Source organism: Myxine glutinosa, chromosome 1 (assembly GCF_964187855.1).
Source record: "Myxine glutinosa chromosome 1, kmMyxGlut1.1, whole genome shotgun sequence".
NCBI lineage: Eukaryota > Metazoa > Chordata > Myxini > Myxiniformes > Myxinidae > Myxine > Myxine glutinosa.
The window spans coordinates 426,779,931-426,796,007 of record NC_136261.1 but is presented as its reverse complement, the minus strand read 5'-3'; the positions used below and the strand labels follow the sequence as shown (position 1 = coordinate 426,796,007).

At 42.3% G+C, this 16,077-nt stretch overlaps 1 protein-coding gene across 1 annotated transcript; it reads right to left on the bottom strand.

Annotated features, from left to right (window-relative positions):
• Positions 1-1,329: 1,329 nt before the first annotated feature.
• On the bottom strand, positions 1,330-10,770 carry LOC144889870 (uncharacterized). The gene is made up of 3 exons (XM_078771073.1): positions 10,643-10,770; positions 3,793-3,927; positions 1,330-3,661 (listed from the first exon to the last, which is right to left on the bottom strand). The coding sequence occupies exon 3, from the start codon at positions 3,642-3,644 to the stop codon at positions 2,880-2,882; it is 765 nt and encodes a 254-aa protein (XP_078627199.1). The 5' UTR covers positions 3,645-3,661; positions 3,793-3,927; positions 10,643-10,770; the 3' UTR covers positions 1,330-2,879.
• Between the last annotated feature and the right edge of the window lie 5,307 nt (positions 10,771-16,077).

Here is a 16,077-nt window from a genome sequence, read left to right as displayed (position 1 = left end):
TGCTAAACCGCTTGGCAATTACCATCATATCCGTGGTTCGAGAGGGAATTATCTCCCTGCTTTGCGGAGAGATTGGCACGCAGGTATTTGGGACCTCCATTGACCAATAACCCTGGCCAATCTTGACCGCAGAGGAGCGTTATAGTTTCCAGGATCGGGGGATGGCCAGCTTAAAGGACAAGGGGATTAACCCCCCCCCCCCTTGGTAACGGGAGTGCAGACCCCGAATCCGCAACAATATTTTTCCAGTTTCGGAAACAGCAGAACACATTTGAGATGGTAACTAATGATTGACATTCAATAATAATGTGAAGTGATGGGATTTACGTGTATGGCGAAGACTATATGTTAATTTTGCATATTTTTTCTCTAATTAGGTCATTTGCTTATTAATTTGCATATTGCAAACATCTGAGAGGCCAAATGACAAAACAAATGTCATAATCAATGTTCCTTGTGAAATTTGCCACGTTTTGGTGCCAAGGTCGATATACTTTGAATGAAGTATGGTCACTGTAAAGACGTTTGAATTTTGACCTTGAGTCAAGGTCACTAAAGGTCAACAGAAAAAAAACCATTTATAGTGGTTGCCCAAAATCAACATGAACTGCACACGAGCTTGAAAATGAGCACCCCCGCCCCCCCCCCCCCCCACTATATAGTTTCATTATTTTAATTCTGATTAGAATTAGAATTATTCCGATTACAATTATTCAAATAATATCTGACTCTACAGTGGCATGTAGCAAAGTATAGAAAAGAAGAGACATTCCATAGCTTGTGGAAAATGCTAAACAATAGAAAAGAAGAAAGATTCAAACAATATTGTATGCATGCCAGACTACCCTTGTGTTCTTCGGAGGATCCAATTAATGCTCTTGAAAGGTTCATATATCTGTTTCTGAAAATTTCTTTTTTAGTTTTTGGAATAATTATTACTACTTGGTCTGGTCAATGGCCAAATAGACTTGAATCTCAACCTTTTGGGGAGTGGAGGTGAGGGAAGGGTCCGTGCCCCTCTTCTTTTCTTTGTAAGTCTGTGTTCAAATGTATGCCCTCAATTGAAGAAGCTTCAACATTGATGTTGAGAAAAATGTGGCAGCAACCAGCTGTGTGGCCATCCACATTGGGACCTGTGTAACTGAGCTGCTTGGCAGCAATCATTGATGACATGAAGTGCAGTTATGTCATGGTGGTAAATCCATGCAAGGTTTTCAACTGGTTTGATGAGGATTACTTTTGGGGAATATGGACAACTCCAAACTCTCCACTGATTGATAAATTGATCATAATGTGCCATTATATATTCACAATAACACAGACAGTGCATTTGTGCTTTGAGGACTTCTCTTTATTGTGAAATTCTTCACAAATTCAAGTTTCATGAAAAATATAGGCAGGAGTCTTCTTCTGATAAACAATTTTACAACAAGGGTTTTCTCACCACATCACACATGGCAATGAAACATGGACTACCGCAAAGATTGAGTAAAAATTGATGTTCAAACTGCCATGGAAAGATGCCATCTGAGCACAACCAAAAGGGACAAGAAAAACAACTAAATCAGATAGAAAACAAAATTCCTAAACACTGGTAACAATCAAAAAACTCAAATGGAACTTGGCTGGATTCATGGCAAGGACAGACAAGAATTACAATCTAAGAATGAAAGGAAGACCCTGAAAGAAGCACGATGAAATCCAAGATCAGATTGAGGGATTAAGTTCTGTTACCATTTGAGTTTTTGGCATCAATGTTTCAACAATTCTCTATTCTGAGAATACAGAGAACCAAATTAATAAATTTTACTTAAACTTAGTTTGAGGACACAGATGGTGTTAGCATTTTGAGATTCTTCTTGCCCTCTGACACCAATTTGCAGTCATTGTTGTGCATATTCTGGTGAGAGATAGCCGTATGGCTTTCATCAGAGGTTTGGGGTGCCGGCTGATTGTTAAGGGTTACAGATGGTACTCTGTGAAGTTGTGATTACAAGGTATATGCAGAAAGGGCTGTATGCTTTCACGACAGCTTTCTCCTTCCTGGTTCACTGAATACCTACTGCTGAAACCTACTGCTGAGGATCGCTTTCAAGGGGGGCACGTACAACCCAGTGTGGGTAATGCAATGTGAATTTAACAAACCTCTCTCAGCAAAACGTTTCCTGCAGTCAGAGCACTTTTTATATGAGTACTTCAGCATGGGTTGCACTATAGAAGATCAAGATCCGTTTCCTTGGTTCAAATAAAATCCTTGTCACAAATAGAACATTTGTAAAAACGCTCTCATTGGTTGTTATCTCCATTGGCAGGTTTTAGGAGGTGGGAAGCAGTTCTTCCAGAACTCAAAATCTCCACCTCCTTTTTTGGTAAATAATAATTATTCATGAACCAGATTGTGAAACTTCATTCTCATAGCTTTGTTCCAAGGGCTCGTTTTAGAATACTCAATGATCCTCTGACAGCATCCACCTATCGCTTGTTTGTCGTGATATTCCCCAGAATGATTTTTAAGAACTCAGTTAGGGTTTTCTTGATCATCCAGATTCCCTGTTGCTCCGACTATTACTGGTACAATTTCAGGTTTCTTCAATTTCGAAATCCTCTTGATCTCATTTTTCATAACATGGTATTTCAGATTTCAGCTCTCCTGCATGAATCATCACATGCATTTTCAAATGGCCTTCACGAGAGAAACCTCCATCACATATCGAGCATTTATAAGGATGCTCTCCTGCATGGATCTATTTGAAACCGTGTATGGATCTATATGGATCCTGTATGGATCCTGTATGGATCATGTATGGATCCTGTATGCCTTTTCGAGAGAAACCTTTATCACATATCGAGCATTTATAAGGATGCTCTCCTGCATGGATCTATTTGAAACCATGTATGGATCCTGTATGCCTTTTCAAATGGCCTTTCCGAGAGAAACCTTTATCACATATCGAGCATTTGTAAGGATGCTGTCCCAAATGGATCATCATGTGCTCTTTCAAATTGCAGTTTTGAGAGAACCCCTTATCACATTCCAAACATTTGTGAGGTCGCTCTCCTGTATGGATCCTCAAATGTAATTTCAAATGGCCTTTTTGAGAAAAACCTTTATCACATATCGTGCATTTGTGAGGTTGCCCTCCTGTATGTATCCTCATATGTGATTTCAAACTGAAGTTATGAGAGAAACCTTTATCACATATCGAGCATTTGTAAGGTCGCTCTCCTGTATGGATCCTCATATGCGATTGCAAATAGCCTTTTCGAGAGAAACCTTTATCACATATCGTGCATTTGTAAGGTTGCTCTCCTGTATGGAGCCTCATATGCCTTTTCAAACTGCCGTTTCGAGAAAAACCTTTATCACATATCGAGCACTTGTGAAGATGTTTTCTAGTGTGGGTTCTCATGTGTATTTTGATGTTACTCATTGAAGCAAAATCCATTCTGCACACCTTACACTTGTTACACATTTGCCTTTCTCGAACTTTTTTGTGTTTGTTTAATTTAATATTAATCTTGGTGTTGCAAGGCCCAGACATGCACCTGTATTTTAGAGGAAATGAGTCTTGATCTGGTGATTGTTTCTTCAGGAGAGGCTTCTTCCTCACTGACAAGCTGCAACTGGGCCATATTTGTCCCATATTACTTCTGGATTGTTCTACCGAAACAAAGAACACATTATATTTTTTTGTCAAAATCAAAATGCAAAATATTTAAAACATTTCCAAAAATTGCACATTTTCTACACATAAAAGATTCTATGTTAATTTTTTTTACATTTACACTCACCAGTTGCAAAACATAAAGCATTTCCGTTTGTCAGGTGAATATCCTCTGAACCTTCGTTTGCAGAAACACAGTTTGAATCTTCTGTGACAGATGAATTGTTGTTGTGTTGTCTGCCTTCCACAGGATGGACCTCAGCTGCGTACAAATCAGCGTCAGTCTTTTGCAGGGAAATGAGATTGACAACCATCTTGAGAGTTCATAGAACATGTCAAGCAATGGAATGTACACTTCAATATAAATATAATAATGAAGTTAAAGATTGTTAAAAAGAAAAATTCCAGATGTGAAGCGCTATTGAAGCAGTCTCCCACATTACCCTATTTCACATGTCTTGGTACTGCTCAACTGTAGGTTAGTGGAAGTAACAAGAAGGCGATTTGAGTTCAACAGTGTCCATGTATTTAAATCCAATTTAAATAAAATAAAGATTGTAAAATTCATCCATAAATTTTTCTGGAATTTACTGATGTTAAAAATTTCTCAAAATTTCCTTTCACAAAGCTCTGATCAAGTTTGTGTCTACTATCAGGAGTGCCAGCAAATAATATCTCTCCCTCCTCCAAGTCCTGGTGGCAACTGGTCAAATCTGTTTCTGGTGTTTGTTCCCCTTCCATCTCCTCCCTTACCTCAAATGGCTACACACCTGACGCTGCACGTGAAAAAGCTAAATGTCTCAACTCTTTGCCTCAAAATCTTGTGTCCCAAACCCATAGCTCTCTGTACCCACCTTAACCAGTGGAACCCAGCTGCTCCTGGACTCTGTGTGCAGCTGGGTTCTGGACCAGATGGCATCAGCCCACATGGCCTAAAATTCTGCTGTGCTGCTCTATCTCACCCTCTCTCTGTTCTCCTCACCTTTTCTTTTACTCAAGGTCATCTGCCATCTGCTTGGAAATTAGACAACATTACTGCTTTACATAAAAAAGGTGCAAAAACAGATCCCTGCAGCTACAGACCAATCAGCCAACTCACAATCATCAGCAAGGTCATGGAATCCATCATCTCTTCTGATATTAAATCTACCTATTCTCTAATGGATTGATCTCTGATCATCATTTTGGATCAAGCCCATGCCACTCTAATCTGGACATGCTGCTTCTCCTGACTGAACAATGGATGGAGGTCCTTTCAATGCGAAACAGGAACTCAGAGCCGTCTCCTTTGACATATTTCATGCCTGCGATATGGTCATTGTCAAGCACCCCGCCCTGATCATGAAACTCTCCTCTTATCGTATTTTTGTTGTTGTTGTATACAGACAGGATCGAGGCTCGTGAAAGAGCTAACATTTATCACACCAAAAATCAAACAGACACACAAAGTATATAATAAGGGGAGCGGTAGACAAGATGGGGAGAGAAGGGGAAGCACACAAACACAACATTTGAGAGCAGGGACATCGGGAGATCTGTGGGAGGGCTTGGGGGGGAGGAGTTGTGGGAAAGGGGGGGTGGAGGGGTGGGAGAAGAAGAAAACACAAGGACACCACAAGGACTTCCAGGAAGGAAGTTGGTATTTCAAAAAAGTGAATCTGGGGTGAAATTAGCAGGGGTAGAAAAGATTCTGGTTTTGGATGGAGGAAGATAAGAGATGGTGGTGAACAGCTGTTTTAAAGACCTGGAGGGAGGAGTGGGATTGAAGAGCGTGAGGTAGTTTGTTCCATAGCCTGGAGAAAAGAGGAATGAAGGAGTGAAGGTGAGCAGAGAGTCTTGATTTTGGCAGTTTAACCATAAGAGGGTTGCAGGCAGATCTTGTGTGGCCTGAAGGAATATTTGGGGGACAGAGCACAGAAGGTGCTGGGGGAGCTAGGCCGGAGAGGAGTCGGTAGAAGAGAGAAAGACCATCAACCTGCCTGCGGTGAGCTAGTGAAAGGCCATCAGAATCGGCTTCATCGTGGGAGATACCAATAATTCTGAAAGCTTCAGTTTTTACAGCGTGAAACCGAGCTAGGTGTGAGGAAGGAGCACCAACCCAGAAGGGAGAGCAGTCCTCCGTCAGGCTGCAGATGAAAGTTTGTATGTGGTGAGGAACTCAAAGGTGCGAAGGAAGGACTGCACACGACGGAGGATGCCCAGTCGGCGACATGCTTTGTCGGCCAGCATGGAAATGTGGTTTTCCCAGGAAAGCTCATGGCTGTTGGTGATACCCAAATGCTTGAGTGACAGAACTTCTTCCGCAGAGAGTGAAGTCAAAAAACATCTTTCCTTTTGTCAGGAAAGATCTGAGAAAAGTCCACAGAGAGTGAAGAGGATGCCGCCTGCCGATCTCAGTGTTGAGATATGGAGTGGCAGAGAGTGGAGTCATCAGTAAAGAGATAGAGTATTTTCCAGATTCGGAGAGATCATTGATGAAGACCAGAAAGCACAGGGCCCAGAACTCTTCCTTGAGTAACTCCAGCCTGCACAGGAAGGGGAGATGAGAGAATTCCATTCAGGATCATACACTACTCACAATAAGTTAGGGATAATGGCAAGTTCTTCAGTGTGGTTGATTTTGTGTATTAATTATGTTGAAAAAAGTTGTTGGTCCTAATTCTATGGTTATTAATGAGTGTGAAAAAACACAGCATTCTTGATTTCAATATTTATTGGTTACAACAAATCACGTCATATGGGTGATACCCCCAAAACCACAAATTCAGGATTTCAGTAGCGTGTGTTCCCACCATTCGCAGCGATCACCGCTTGACACCGACTCCTCATACTCCTCACCAGCCTCATGATGTTGATCTGCGGAAGTGCGTTTCACTCCTCCACCAGCACCACGCGGTGTTCAGCTAGGTCACGTGGTTGGTCCCAGACATGCTCGATTGGGCTCAGGTTGGGTGACAAGGCCAGGCACTCCATGTGAGGAACACCGACTTCCTGAAGACGAGCTGTGACAACTCTGGCTCGGTGACGAGGCATGTTGTCATCCATGAAGATGAAATCTGGGGTACGTTGAGTGTACTGGGGGATGATGATGGGGTCTATGATTTCCCGCAGGTAAGAACGGCCAGTAACTGTCCCATCTTCAAACACCAGTTCCATTTTTGCACTGACTGGTTATGCCTGCCCAGATTGTTATGCCACCTCCTCCAAAGCAGTTCCTCAGGGCCATGTTGACCTTGGCGTACCGTTCACTTCGCAAATCCAGGGACGTCGGCGGCCATCTTTTCTGTGCAGGTGATCCGGGATTCATCAGTGAACAGGACGGAGGACCACTGCTGCATGGTCCACGTGATGTGATCTTGTGCCCACTGCAAACGGTTAACACGGTGTCTTGCCGTCAGTGGCGTCACCTGCAATGGACGTCTAGCATTCAACCAAAAGCAGTGGAGTCTGTTGCGAATGGTTTGTCTGGACACCATGGTACCCCTGGCCTCTCGCAAACGTGATTGAAGCTGCGGAGTGCTCACATCTCGGTGCCGGAGAGTGTAGGTCCTCAGGTACTGGTCGTTGTTCCGATCGGTGACACGTGGAGCTCCACTCCTGGGTCAATTCCGAATGCTGCCAGTGGCTGTATGCTTCGTAGCCAGCCTGCTGATGACACTCTGTGACTCGCCAAATTCGACGGCGACATCAGACTGCCCACTGCCAACACACAGGCGGGCTATGGCTAGGTGGCGCTCCTCATCTGTTAAGCGACGTCGTGTATGCATTGTTGGTCGAATGGTGTACTGGGCAATATTCCTCAACAATACCTGTCTTTATAACCCCAGATATGGACAAATGTATGCTGTTTTGACCATGATTGTGAATTTGAGTTTTTGAGTATTGACCCCCATAGTACAAACAAAGTGTACAGTGAGCACATTTCATACAGAACACAAAACAAGGTGATTCCATAGCCCACATACAATGGTCTGCCTATCCCAAAAATCAGTGAAGTGAAACACACACCCCTATAAAAAAAAATCAACTCACTCCCACAATATCCCTAACTTATTGTGAGTAGTGTACATTGACTGCAACTGAAGAGGAAGTCCGCCAGCCATGCAAGGAGATTTCCATGGATACAATTCGAGGAGACTTTGGTGAGCAGGGTGGGGTGCCAGACCATATCGAGGGCACAATATATGTCAAGGGAGACGGCTCTGATTTCCTGTTTGGCATTGAGGACATCCGTCAATTGTTTGAGACAGCAAGCACCATGTCGAGAGTAGAGTAGCCTGGTCTGAATCCAAATTGATTCATCAAAGATCAAGCCAATGGAGATGAGGAAGGATTTACTAGAAGATGCGATGATGGATTCCATGACCTTGCTGATGTTTGGGAGTAGGCTGATTGGTCTGTAGTTGCAGGGATCTGTTTTTGCACCTTTTTGTGTAAAGCGTTAATGTTGGCTGATTTCCAAGCAGATGGCAGATTGCAGATGACCTTGAGCAAAAGAGAAGGTGAAGAGAACAGAGAGAGGATGTGATAGAGTGGCAGGGCAGGATTTTCGGATCCGTGAGCTGATGCCATCTGGTCCAGTTGCAGAATCAGAGTCGAGGTTTGACAGAAACTTCACCTTGTCGGGAAAGAAGGATACAGAGTCCAGGAGCAAGTGATTACGACTGGTTAAGGTGGGTACAGAGAGCGAGGGTTTGGGAGACAAGATTTTGAGGCAAACACAGAGGCATTCAGCGTTTTCACGTGTGGTGTCAGCTGTGTAGTCGTTTGAGGTAAGGGAGAAGATGGAAGGGGAACAAACAACAAAAACAGATTTGGCTAGACGCCACCAGGATTTGGAGGAGGGAGACACTCCTGAGGTGTGGTGGAGTGAGGGCAGTGCAGGGAGAGTGAGGAATAGAGTTCTGATATGGAGAGCAATTCTGCCACCAGGACGAGGCTCAGGTCTATCGTACCAGAGGAGGGAGGAATCAGGAGAGCTACTAAGGAGTCAGAGACATCTTGAAGGAGGAAAGTTTCTGTGAAGCAGATCAAGTCTGGTTTGTTAGAAGCAACGTGTATGGAGAGATCTGTCAGGTATGAGTGAATACCGCAGATGTTTCAGGTCAATACCATTAAAGAAGAAGACCTCGACATGTACGCTGGAATATGCGGTATTCTGAATTCAAAAGATTAAGGGCTGAATTTACGAAAGGTGTTGAAGAATTAGACGTGTGTAAAAACGCTAATGTGTGATGATCACCAGTTCAAAGTTAGTCGCCAATCGCGAAAGAGTGATTATCTGATGCGCTATCTAAACCTAATCAGAAGCGTTTAAATAACAACAAAACTTTAAATGTTGGCAAGTGCATGTTTAAGAGTGTGTTGAAGGACTTGAAGCAAGCATTGCAGGACTTGTGATTGGTAGTTAACATGGGATGGTGAATAACGTATAGATGTGTTAGGAGTGCTTGAATTCGCTCAAGAGGAGGAAGAAGCGGGTAGTAATAGGGAAGTTCACCGACGTGCATTGAGATTATTTTAGGATAGATACAATCCTCTGAAGAAATGTGGCAATATTAAATTTGTCCAGCCTTTCAGACTCTCAAAGCAATCATTTTGATCGCTGCTGAATCTTGTGTAAGATCAACTGGATCAACCTAATCCATCTCAACAATTGTCTGTGACGCTGCGATTCGATACAATTGCATCATTGAAATTGGATGTTCGAGATATGTTCGACGTGTCACAGGCTAATCAGATGTTTCTACACGTACAACTAATTGGCTGTTTATCTCCCTTCACAAATTGCGATCTGGACCGGCGGATTATGTGTGCACGTCCTAAGATATTTACGTCCGCCACCAAAGGTGGATGGAGGTTATGTTTTCACCCCTGTACGTTTGTCTGTCTGTTTGTCTGTCTGTGAACAAGATATCTCAAAAACTTATTGACGGATTTGGACGATATTTGGGAGAGGTAGTTTATGTGACAAGGACGAAATGATTAGATTTTGGTGAAGATCCGGATTCGGATCCGGCTAGTAGTATTTTAAAAGTGATTCTTTACCATTGGGAGATGGGACCCAAAACGATATATAGCACGATATCTCAAAAAGTTATGAACGGATTTGGACGAAACTTGGAGCACAGGTTGTGTGTGTTTCAAGGACTAATTGATTCGATTTTGGTGAAGATCTGAATATGGATTCAGATACGAGAATAATTTGATTTTAAGGTGGTGGTGGTGGTGGTGGTGGTTCGGTGTACAGCCACACTGCTGCTGGTTGCATCATTTTCAGTGGGTGCATCTGCCGCTGATGCAATGCCTCTCTATAACCAGTTATCTGGTACTCATTTTGCCGACCTCGGAAGGATGATAGGCTGAGTCAACCCCAACTGGCGTTAATTCAACGGGATTCAAACTCAGGACGTTAGGATCCCAAGCCTTCCACCCTAACCATTTGGCCAACACCAGGTGATGACTTTTAAGTGATTCTTCACCATCGAGTGATTGGGCTAAAACCGATATATTGCACGATATTTCAAAAACTTATGGACTGATTTGGATGAAACTTGGTGGACAGGTTGTATGTGTTACAAGGACTAATGGTTTCGATTTTGGTGAAGATCTGAATATGGATTCGGATACGAAGTTTATTTAATTTTTATGCGATTCTTCACCATTGAGAGATCGGGTAAAAAGTGATATACAACATAATATTTCAAAAAGTTATGGACGAGTTATGACTAAACTTGGTGGACGAGCTGGTTAGGTGACAAGACCAAGCTGAAAAGATTTTGGTTCAGGTCCGAATCCAGATCCGGCCTATCAGTGGGATACAAAACAAACTGTTCAGCCTGGCGGAGGAATGCGCTCTGCAGAGTGCTGTTCTAGTTTTGACAGCACTTAAGGTTTACACGTTTGTTTGCAAGATGCTCACTAAGTGCCTTTCGCAAATTCAGCCCTAAATGGTAATTTTGTAGGTTTCTGCTCACCAGTTGCAGAACAGGCAGCACTGCTATTTGTCAAAGGAACATCTGACTCTTCCTTTGCAGAAGCACATCTCAAAGCTTCTGAGACGGAAGAATCGTTGTTGTTTTGTGTGCATTCCACTTTCACAGGATAGACATCACCTGCATGCAATTTAGTGTCAGTCTTTTGCAGGACACAAAGTTAAAAACCTCCAAATATAAATCATGTCAATAGGACATTTATTCAGTCGAAGAAAAGGATGATCTAAATATCACAGAATCACTACACCGTTATAGTATATTTGGTCCACGTCTTTACTGCAACCTCCTCCCAGCACATGTATCAAAATAAGACATTGCTAATTAGCCAGCTCCAAAACTTATGAGGAAGCTACTTCTTATGAGTGTAAGAGCAACACATAAAACACAAAGACATAAACAGAAAATACATAAAACATATAATAAAAGGATTGGGAAACAAGACGGGAAGAGAGATGGAAGCACACCAACAATAAATAACAGTGACAGTGGTAGATCTGTGAAAGGGAGAGGGGAGAGGGTTTGGTGTTGGGGGGGGGGGGGGGGGGGGAGTAGAAAAACAAATGGACACTACAAGGACTTTCAGGAAAAAAAACGGAATTTGAAAGAGGTGGATTTGGGTTGTATTAACGGGGGTAGAAAAGACCATGGTTTTGGATGGGGGAAGATAAGAGATGGTGGATAAGAGGAGATAAAAGATGGTGGACAAGAGAAGATAAGAGATGGTGGATAAGAGAACATAAGACATGGTGGATAAGAGAAGATGAGAGATGGTGGATCCTTGGCACACCTGAGCTCCTCACCACATACAAGGCTTTCATCTGCAGCTCAATGGAATACTGTTCTCCCCTCTGGGCCGGTGCACCTGCCTCACACCTAGCTCTGCTTCACGCTGTTGAAACCAAAGCTTTCAGAATCATTGGAATCTCCCGCGATGAAGCTAACTCCGAGCGCCTTTAACTCACTCACCGGAGGCAAGTTGGTGGTCTTACTGTCTTCTACCGACTCCTCTCCGGCCTTGCTCCCCCAGCTCACTCTGTGCTCTGTTCCCCATATATTCCGAAGGGTCGCACAAGATTTGCCAGGAACCCTCTTATGGTTAAACTGCCAAAATCAAGGCTCTCTGCTCACCTTCACTCTTTCATTCCTCTTTTCTCCCGCCTCTGGAACAAACCCCCCACTCCCTTCAATCCCACTCCTCCCTCCAGGTCTTTAAAACAGCTGTTCACCACCATCTCCTATCTTCCCCTATCCAAAACCTTTATCTTTTCTACCCCTGCTAATTCACCCCAGATCCACTTTTTTGAAATTCCAACCTCTTTCCTGGATGTCCTTGCAGTATGCATGTGTTTTATACCTCTCCCACATCCCCCCAAGCCCTCTCCCTCCCACAGACCTCTCGATGTCCCTGCTCTCAAATGTTGTGTTTGTGTCCTTCCCCCTCTCTCCCCATCTAGTCTACCGCTCCCCTTATTATATGTTTTATATGTCGGTTTGACGTTTTGTGTGATTAATGTTAGCTCTTTCACGAGCCTCGATCTTGTATACGAAAAAGAAAAAAAGAAAAGAGATGGTAGATAAGAGAAGATACAACATGGTGGAAAAGAGAAGATAACTGCACATAGATGGTCGATGTGCAAACTGCAGTTACTGAAATTTAGTTAATTACAACTCAATCCTTGATTTAGATTTAAATAAGCATTTCAGAATTAAATAAGTCTTTTCTTTAGAAGAAAGACAAAATTGTTGTTGGGAAAAAAAATCCACATTTTTGCTTTGATGGACCAGTTGGAGTATTGGGGTTGGAGTTTGTTTTCAAATGAAAGTTTTTTTGTTAAAAGATGGCGACAAGTTCCACAAGGAATGACCCAATATTAAATTTTGAGGGTCTCCTTTCCATTTTGACCCTGATGCTAAATCCTGGGGCATGAACCGGAAGTTAGAGAAAAAGCTTATATATTTAATGTGTCCCCCAATGCTGATTGCATATACAAGGTTACATAAAAAATGTTTTAAAATGTGCCTATAATTACATTTTTTGGTATTCTACCTTTTGGTATTCCATTTTTAGCTCACCTGGAACAAAGTTCAGTGAAGCTTATGCAATGGGCACGTCGTCCGTCCATCAAGCAGTCTGTCAGTCCATCCATAAACACATGAAACTTCTTCTCCAAAACCACGAATGGGATTGCGAGCAAATTTGGCACAAATTATATTTTGTTGTGTTGTGACTAAAGTTTGTTCACGGCCTTAAAAAAAATAATCAGGGTCTTAGGGGGTCTTCCAGGGGTCAAAGTGGATCCAGGTTTGACCGCCCAAAATAGCAATTTGCTTTTTCCTTTGAAGCAACATACACTATTTCAATGAAACTTGATCACAACCTTCATCACACCCATGATGTACCGAAGTTTGTTTACGGCACTATGAAAATCGAAGTGTGAGGGGGTCTATGGGCGGTCAAAGTGGGTCCAGGTTTGACCCCCCAAAATAGATGTTTACTTTCTTCTCTGAAACTAGACACGCGATTTTGATGAAACTTGACCACAACCGTCATCATCCGTGATGTACCAAAGTTTGTTCACGGCATTAAAACAAACATAGGAGCAATACACCTGGCACACACCTGGTAGAATAAACAGTATACTGCACCGACTAAGGTTATTTTAAACCAATTTCAATGGTTGCTAGAAGACAGGGCAGCATGAAGAATCAAACTGACATAATCATAAGACTTTAAACAAACCCGAAAAAATACCTATTTTGGGGGGCAAAGCCCCTCTACCCCCAACCCCATATACCTCCTAAGACCCCAATGTTTCTAATGCCTTGAACAAACATTGGTACATCATGCGTGATTAAGGTTGTGGTCAGGTTGCATCAAAATCGTGTCTATAGTTTATGAGAAGAAAGCATATACCTATTTTTGGGGGAGCCTCCTCCCCTCCCCATAAACCTCCAAAGGGGCAGATTTTTTTAATGCCGTGAAAAAACTTCGGTACATCTCGGGTAATGAAGGTTGTGGTCAAGTTTCTTCAAAATCGTGTGTGTAGTTTCAGAGGAAATTGCAAATTCCTATTTCGGGGGGTTAAACCTGATCCACTTTGACCCTGGTAGACCCCCTTCGACACCGACTTTTTTTTAATGCCGTGAACAAACTTTAGTCACAACACAACAAAGATCATTTCTGCCAAATTTTGTCGCAATCCCATCAGTGGTTTTGGAAAAAAGGTTTCAAGTGTTTATGTACTGACGGAAGGACTGACTGACTGACTGACTGACTGACAACGCGCCATCGCATAAGCTCCACTGAACTTCGTTCCAGGTGAGCTAAAAAAAAACCGGGCCATGAGGTGATCTACAGAGTGCAGGGGCGGGGGGGATTGCCCCCAAAATAGGTAATTGCTTTCGTGTAAGAAACTGCACATGCAATTCCAATGAAACTTGACCACAAAGTTCCGTTCATCACCTGTGATGTACCAACATTTGTTTGCCGGCATTTAAAAAAAACCAATCGGGGTCTAAGGTACATTTGGCATGTTGCCCCTCCCCCTGCCCCCACCCCAAAGTAGTTATTTGCTCTTTTCTCTGAAACTACATGCACAATTTCAATGAAACCTCACCACAACCTTAATCACTGATGATGTTCCAATTATTTATTTAAGGCAGGGGTTCTTAACCTGTGGTCCATGGACCCTTTTGGGGTCCGTGGATGGGCTTCAGGGGATCCATGAACCAGGCGCATAAAAATTATTTATAATTTATTTTCGCTATCTTTTTATAAAAAGTTTTATTTTTTGTCTATGTACAGGATGTTATGTACTTATTATTTCTTGCTGAAGACTAGTAGATCTGTAAGGTAGGTTGAAATGGGATGATACTGAGTGTACAGTCAGGTAATATACAGTCGTCATCGTCGTGAAGTTATGACTTCCAGAATAGTTCCGGTCGATATAAATTGAAGAAAATGGCCCCTGCCCCAGATTTTCGCGCTGGCCGCTGGACCTCGTGTTTACAGTTTGGTATCATCGTTTGCATGACCCGCCACCCAGTGCCACTCCATAATCAAGTGCTTATTTCTCACTTTCCACGGCTTGTCATGACTCAGGAATCTTCTCATATACTGATGAGTGATGAGGTTTAAAACTTTACAGTGTCTTCAGATCCATGTTTTTTATCCTATATAATTATACTGTATATTCAATTACCCATCAATATAATTTTTCAATTTACCTGCGTCGCAGGTGGATGTGATGTGATGTGATGTAGATCACAGACCAGTCACGCACTGGCTCTGATTTTCCTTTCCCGCTTGCCATGTTTTTATCTGCATTTATTTTCTACATTACAATATATTGTCTATCTTTCATCCATATTTTCATAGATAAATGATGCATGACACTGTGAATATAAATATTGGGGTACCATGTTTTTCTCCATTTCTTTCCATTCGAAGATATTTACATCCCCCATACCCGGGTATTATCATGAATTCGGAGTAGAATCAGTGAGCTTGTCTCATATTTCAGGGGACTCTATCTTAATGTATGCTCATATTGACATATCATGTACCAACCACCCAGGTTTAGTGAACAATTCCTTTGAGCATGCCCTTGTTGTTGCCTTTTGACCGAGTCACGAAAAATGTGTTTTTGTTTTGTTTTGTGTGTATTTTTTGTTTAATTTGCACAATTTGGATGCATTTCATTTTATTCAGAAAATGGTCATTGATTTTTGCATGAAAAAAGTGAGATATATTCTTTGTAAAGATTTTTTTTTTAATTCTGATTAGGACGGTTTGTGAAGGAAATAATTTTCCAATGCAATAAAATGTATTCATTGTATGCAAAATTTTGTGTTTATGTGCTTATGTACATTTTCTGGGGAGGGGTCCATAGCTTTCACCAGATTCTAAAAGGGGGCCATGACTCAAAAAAGGTAAAGAACCCCTGGTTCAAGGCATTAGAATAATTGAGGTCTGTGAAGGTATGCGGGGTGGGAGGAGGGGAAGGGCTGCCTCTCAAATAGGTATTTTTTTCTTTGTTTGTTTGAAGTCTTATGATTATGTTAGTATAATTATACATGCTGCCCTGTCTTCTTGCAACCATTGAAACTGGTTTAAAATACCTTTTGTCAGTGTAATATGGCATGTTGCCCCTCCCTGGTGGCTTGTTCCATCAGGTGAGCGCCAGGGGTATTGACCTATTTTTGGTAATGTACCCAGGGTGTGGGGTCAAAATAATTCTGAATACTCTTGCACCTTATTGCCAGGTGGTGATCATAACAACAAAGTACGTGAATTTTTACACAACCGTTCAGGAGGAGACAGCATGATTGACAGACAAACGAATGGTCAGAGCTGATCACAATATGACTACGATGAAGGTTCTTCATATTTTTCAAAAAGCGTGAGATAACAAGGA